The following is a 7,242-nucleotide window of genomic DNA, read 5'->3' as shown; positions in this document are numbered from 1 at the left end:
ACACACACACACACACACACAAACACATTGGGGAGAATCAATTCTGAAACAATTGTGTTCATATGGCACCTGTACTTAGATCAAGAGGTAGTCATTAAACAAAACAAAGAGAAACTAAGTGATTTAAAATCAGGAAAGGTGTGTGCCAGGGTTGGATTCTTTCAACATATTCAATCTGTATGCTGAGCAAAGAATCTGACGAACTAGATTATAAGAATGTGCATAACGACTGGAGAACTACTCATTAACAACTTGTGATGTGCAGATGATACAACTTTGATGAAAGCAAAACAGACTTAAAACACTGATGAAGACCAAACACCACAGCCTTGGGTATGGACTGTTCCTCAGTGTAAAGAAAACAAAAATCCTCAGTGCTAGATCAACAAATAACATCAAAATAAATGGAGTAAAGATTGAAGTTGTGAAAGGCTTAATTTTGTTCAGATTAACCATCAGCATTCATGAAAGCAACAGTCAAGAAATCAAACAACATATTGCATTAGGCAAATCTGCTACACAAGTTCACTTTAAAGTGTTGAAGAGTAAAGATGTCAGTTTGAGGACTAAGGTGTGCCTGACCCAAGCCATGGTATTTTCAATAAGTTCATATGCATGTGAAAGTTGGATAGCAAATCAGGAAGACAACAAAAGAATTGATGCATTTGAGTTATGGTGTTGGGGAGAATATTAAAAGTACCATGGACTGTCAGAAAAATAAAAGATAAGGAACAGCCAGAATGCTCCTTCGAAGCCAGGATGGCCAGACTTTGTCTCTCATACTTCACACATATTATCAGCAAGGATGAGTCCCTGGAGAAGGACTTGGTAAAGTGGAGAGTCAGAGGAAGAGAGGAACACCTTCAATGAGATAGACTGGTACAGTCGGTACTGCCTTGAAGGTACCTAACAATCAGCAAACTCAAACAAGATGAAACAGGGATCAAGAGGGTAAACGTAACAGTAGTGATGGTTATGTGCCATGCAGTAGGTTCCGACTCATAGCGATCCTGCATAGGGTTTCCGAAAGCCTCATCTTTCTCTCGTGGAACAGCTGGAAGTTTCAAACTACTGACTCTGGGGGGTTAGTAGCCCCAATCGTAACCACTACGCTACCAGAGCTCCTTAAATGTAGAAGCAGATAGTACCAAAATGTTGCAATTAGGTTTTAAAAACATCAATTCACAGAAGTTTAATTCAGGACCTCTATTTCTTTTTATTAAAACCAAATTTAAAAAAACTCCTTAATGCGGACGGGGCTCTTGTGATACAATAGTGAATAATTGTTATCAGGACTGACCGTGAGGGTTGGAAATGTAAAGGTAGATGTTTTATAGCAAGGAAGGAAATGATTAACTTTTCAGTCTAGAAGCGGAGATCCCTAGGACCATCAAGGGAGAAGAGCAGAGAGCAGAGAGCAGGACCCTACCCAGAGAAGCAGTGATGCCTGAAATGGAGACAGAGATTATGACGTGAAGCGATGGAGCAGCTGGGCGCTTTAGATCCAGAGAGGGAGAGCAACTGTGTGCGGAAGACCTGGGAAGTACAGGGGAAGGACTGCAGGGTATACCCTTTGGTTGGCTGATAATGCATGGAGGGGATTGTAACCATGGCAATGAGACGATATATGATAGAATGAATGTAAAACTAATGTTCTCCCATGTAAATAAACTATCACATAATTCACAATAAAACATTTAAGAAAAAAAAAAACAAAAAACTCCTTAACACTCAAACTAACATAATAGATTCTGACTCACAGGGACCCTAAAGGATAAACTGTTACATAGAGTTTTCTTTAGGGGAGCCACTTCATTCTCCCTTGTAGCGCAGCTCATGGGTTTAAATTACTGACCTTGCGGCTAGCAGCCCAATGCTTAACCCAATGTGCCACCAGAGCTCCTTTAGCAGATGACGACTATGAAACAGCAAATACAAACTCACGCTTTCTCTTTATGTCTATGACTGAGTTAACAATATGAAAGGAAAATGAGTTCCTGTGATCCATGAGGGCTAGGCAGTTCAGAGTTCAAATCAAGAAAGATTTATTCTATTAATTGGATATATCTGTACATTTCATGTTTGATTTTAGGAATCACATTTAAATAAAGGTTCTTTAAAATGCAAGAGTAACCAGCATTGCAAAAAGGTACTGTCAGAAAAGAATGACTGACCTCAGAGATAGAAGTAAGTTTTGATACGATTGATCTAAAGGCCAGGCTGTCAATACAAAAGGAATAAATGGTTCAGACAGCTCCAAAATGAAGAGTAGTAAGTTAAAGGAAACTGGTTTCAGCTCAATACAAAGAATTGACAATTGTAACTTATTTATAAATGGTACCAGCTGCTTTGGAAAGTGCTTAAATATTCCAACTGCTCAAAAAAAGGTATTAGATGTGGAAAAGAATTTCTACTGAAATATAAAGAACAGAGTGGCATATAAAGCCACAGGCAATTAAGATATAAAATCACAAAATATGGGTATCTCACAAATGTATGGACTCCTGGTGTGGTGCTGCAGGATCAGCATGGACTACGAACCACAAGGTAAGCAGTTCAAACCCACCAGCTACTTCTTGCAAACCCTATCCAGGGTTGCTATGAATCAGAAGTTATGAAAATGCCAGCCCACAGCTGATTACAACATTAAGTGTACACGTCAAATGATTCTGTTGAATACACAAATGAAAGTAGATCAATGTGGTAAATCATTTGCAAATCAGCCATGGCTCAGTCTATGAAATAATCCACTTGGGTTTCAAAAAGTTTGTGTGAGACAGGTACCAAAACAATTCACGGACAAGCATAAACAGATGCATTTGGAAGGACAAAGGAAAGTAAAAGTTTCTTTAAAGGAAAAAAGGAAGAAAAAAAAAGTTATTAGTGATGAGACATGGATTCATCACTATAAGCCTAAAACTAAATGGCAGAGTATGGAATGGAAACATTCTTGCCAACCAAGAATAAATTCAAAAGTCAACCATCAACTGGAAAATTGATGCTTACAGTTTTCTGGGATTCTCAAGGGCCAGTACTGGAATACTACCAGGAAAAAGGTTCAACAATCAACAGTACTTGCTCATTAAAGAGAGATGCTCATTGAAGAGCCAAAGGCTAAATTTCAGATTAAATGAAGAGGACTGCTATCCAAGGGCATTGTGATCTTGCGTGACAATGCACATTTTCACCTCTGCCCACACTGCTGACACTCTGCAAAAACTTCATTTTGAGGTGTTAAACATCCTCCCATAGTCCTGTGATCTCCATCCACTGGACTTTCACCTGTTTGGTCCCCCTGAAAGCAGTCCTTGGAGGACGAAGATTCACTTCTGATGAAGAACTGCTGACATTGAGATTAGCAACCCGATCCATAACCACTACAGCTACTCTAAAAGATAGTCAAGGAGATTTTTTTTTTTTTTAAAGGCCACTGATACATATACACTGGCAATAACTAGACCTCTTAAAAGGGAAAAACTGACACAACTTCCCATTTTTAAGAATTAATTGTGGGCTTAGGATATAAGGATTGATTAGGGCACATAGGAGCAGAAAGACTTCACTCTACTACTAACTATTGTTGTTAAGTGCCATGAAGTTGATTCCAACTCATAATGACCCTGTACGGGGTTGTGGTGCTGTTGGATAAGCCTTGGAATGCTAACTAACAAGCCAATGGTTCAAACTTACCAGCTCCTGTGCTCCTTGGAAACCTGATACAGAGTCACTATAAGTCAAGACGGTATCAACAGCACTTAATAACATCAACAGTGTTTCCAAGGAGTGGCTGGTAGGTTTGAACTTCTGACCTTGCTATTAGCAGTCCAGAACTTATCCTACAGCTCCTCACCAAGACTCCCCACTAACAGTACCCAAGTCATTAAATCTCAGCATCCATTTTATGAAGAGTAAAATGTACATGTTAGAAAAGCTAAGTTCCTTTCCAACAATAAAATTCTGGTACATTAGACTTGGTAAAGATTTACAGCTTTGCAACTCTATACAGAGGATGAATCAGAACTGACTCAATGGTATCAAGTTAACTGAATACTCACATTAGAACTAAATACCATCTGTTCTACTAAGCCCTTATGAAAAACCTCTATCCTAGGTTTCTTATAATGTTCCACAGTTCACAGAAAGGCACTTTCATTTAAGACAAAGTAACCTTCTTTTAGACCTTTACTGTTAAAAGAGCATAAGAAAAAGAGAGTAGGAACAAGTTTGACTTAAAAAACATGTATTTCTCTGCTTTATGAATAGAAAATTCTATGAGGAAAATTCTTCAGAAATTTAATTAATTTTAAATAATTCTCATTCCACCACTCTATCATAACTGAATGATTCTTAAGAGACTTTATATTCAATTGTATTGTCATTACAAATAACACAATTATATTCCAAATTTACCAAAATAATTTAAAAAAATGTTTCTAGTTCAAAAATCACTTACTATTTGAAGCTTGATTGTTTTCCCATCTAATTCTATAGTTCTTATTTTGAAATCCACACCGATTGTGCTGATGTAGCTTTCTGTGTATGTATCATCCTAAGGGGGGAAAAAGTTGATGATTAAAATTCGTGTTCAACATAGGAAATAAAATGCCTACTTTTATCTATAAAGTACATAAACTCCAATCATTACATGTTGGCAACAAGGAGGGCTCCACATCAATTACAAAGCACTGATCACTTAAGCAAAATAACTGTTTTTCTTTCCCTAAGACTGTATCCAGTAACTATTCTTTATTTTCCAAACTTCTCTTGGCAAATTCTTTACATGTATTAAGTAGAAAAAAGTTTACATTAGTTACAATTTCACAATTGCTAAATCAGCAAAATTCTGCCCCTACCCACCCAATTTACTCACCACAAAGCAAAGATCATGTCATGCTCTTGGTGAACTGCTTATTTTAATTTAAAGAAATCAGTTTTATTTCCCAGTTAGGATCTTTTTTTAATTGAGATATAATTTAAATAATAAAACATTATAAGTGCATAATTCAGTGTTTTGATATGCTCACAAAGCTGTGCAACCATCATCCCTACCTAACTCCTGCACATTTTCATCATTCCACAAGGAAACCCTGGACCAGTTATCAGTTATTCCCAATTTCCTCCAGTGGAGTCCTGGTGTGGCACTGTGGGATAAAGCAGTGGACCACAAGGTTGGTGTGAAACCACAAGGTCGGGGGTTCAAACTCACCAGCCCTTCCTTAGAATCTGTATACAAGGTCGCTACAATTCAGAACCGACTCCACGGCACTTATCAACAAAATTTCTTCCCAAAACCATGAATCTACTTCTGGCTTTATGAGTTTACTTATGTTAAACATTTCATATAAATGGAATCAACAATATGGTAGGACCTTAATGTCTGACTTTTTTTTACTTAGCACAATGTTTTCAAGGTTTATCCATGCTGTTACATGTATCAGTATTTCATTCCCTTTTGATGTTGTTAAGTGCTATTAAGTTGGTCTGACTCATAGCAACCCTGTATAGGGTTTCCAAGAAGAAGCTGATGAGCTTGAACCGCTGACCTTGCAGTCCAGTGTTTATCCTTCAACACCACACCAGAACACTTATAATCTTTTAGTGCCTAATACCATCCCATTGTATGGACACACATTTTGCTTATTCATTCATTAGTTGACGACATTTATATTGTCTCCACTTTTTGGCTTTTATCAATAATGCTGTTATGTGTACACTTTTTTTACATCAGTATGTTTCTTATAGCTGCTTTATCTAATGTTTAACTTCTAAAATTATACTTGCTTCAAATATTCACCATAATATTTTTCTCAAAAGAAAAATGACCCCTCACTTCTTTAAATGAAAACATTTCTTGTGAAAAGGTATGTGACTGGAGAGATCAGTCTATCATTATTCTGAACCCAGCTAATCAATCTTAGTGATACTCTAAGTGGGACAACCAGACTTGTGTGCCACAAAACACAATTCTGCCAACAATGATGAAGCTAAACTGAACCAAGTTTAAATTTAATAAAAGTAGCACTGGCAAATAACTTTCTGAGATGAGGTTCTATATGCTAATTGATGTTGTTAAGTGCCACTGAGTCAGGTCCTACTCATAGCAACCCTGTAGAGGGTTTCCAAGAAGCTGCTTGGTAGGTTTGAACTGCCAATTTTATCTAGTGGTCCAGCGCAGTATCCTACAGGGTCACACCAGGATTCCATGAGCACCTGAAATGTGGCAAGTGAGAACAAGGGAGTGAATTTTTAAATTAAACTTAAAATACCCACATGGGGCTAATAAATATACTACCATATGAACAGCACAGTTTTAGGCTTTCTTCCAATTAAAGAAATATGAGGAATATAGAAACACATGTACGCATACTACAAAGGAACAATGACAAATCTAGAATGTTACGAGAAAAATGATCCAGTTATTGCAAAAAAATCAATGACATTAAAAATATAGAAATAAAATATGGGGAACGAGATTAAGTAGAAAGTTAACCGAATGGAATGTGTGGACCATGTCTGGATCCTTACTCAAGCCAACTGCAATACAGCACTTCTTAGATAATCAGGAAAATCTATTTTGCAGGTGGACAATGGCACTGTTGTTTGTACGAAAACATTCAGTTTTTAGAAATGCACACTAATGTAGGGGTAAATTACTTGTTTGGAATTTATATTGCAACACATCAGAAAAGAAAAAGGAAAAGGGATTACAGGAAGTAAATTTGAGAGTCTTGATGGTCCTGAATCTGATGTGTATAAAGGAATAAAATAAAAACTACATCTATAAACAAAATCGCAATTTGTGCTAAGAGTTACAAGTAGCTAAACATAGAAATGCTGTCCTCAAAAGAAACAAATTTGGATAGTTAATTTCAAGTTCTAAATGAACTGGTTTATAAACCATTACAGTAGAAATCCTTGCTAGAGAAATTAATCCAATCTGTTAAAAATATGTAGAAAGGCATTATGTTGAGTGAAATCAGTCACAAAAAGAGAAATACTGCATAGGACCTCTACTGTAAAAGACTAAGGGAAATAACCCATACTAAAGGGGGGTGGGGGGATTCTTTGTTGATAATTGGTATGTTGGGGGTGGGTGAGGGGAGGGAGGGGAAGGGTGAAGCACAGGCCAGGGATTAGACACAGGATAGTTTGGGTGCTAGGGAGGGGGCAATATACAAGTAGGGAGAGGGGAATGGAAGAACAAAGCAGACAGGAGAACAATTAGACAGGTCTCAATGGGCT

The 7,242-nt window shown here is 37.3% G+C and overlaps 1 protein-coding gene across 3 annotated transcripts in view; it reads right to left on the bottom strand.

The window, feature by feature from the left end:
• The window catches only part of RAB1A (RAB1A, member RAS oncogene family), a 60,642-nt gene that overhangs the window by 10,617 nt on the left and 42,783 nt on the right, over window positions 1–7,242 (bottom strand). For all 3 annotated transcript variants that reach the window (XM_006862954.1, XM_006862955.1, XM_006862956.1), the window contains exon 3: window positions 4,454–4,549. In XM_006862954.1, coding sequence (XP_006863016.1) covers window positions 4,454–4,549 — 96 coding nt within the window. The remainder of the gene's footprint in view (window positions 1–4,453; window positions 4,550–7,242) is intronic.

Source organism: Chrysochloris asiatica, unplaced genomic scaffold (assembly GCF_000296735.1).
Source record: "Chrysochloris asiatica unplaced genomic scaffold, ChrAsi1.0 scaffold00052, whole genome shotgun sequence".
Classification (NCBI taxonomy): Eukaryota; Metazoa; Chordata; class Mammalia; order Afrosoricida; family Chrysochloridae; genus Chrysochloris; species Chrysochloris asiatica.
Note: the sequence above shows the minus strand (reverse complement) of the source record. Positions and strands in the feature narration are given on the sequence as shown.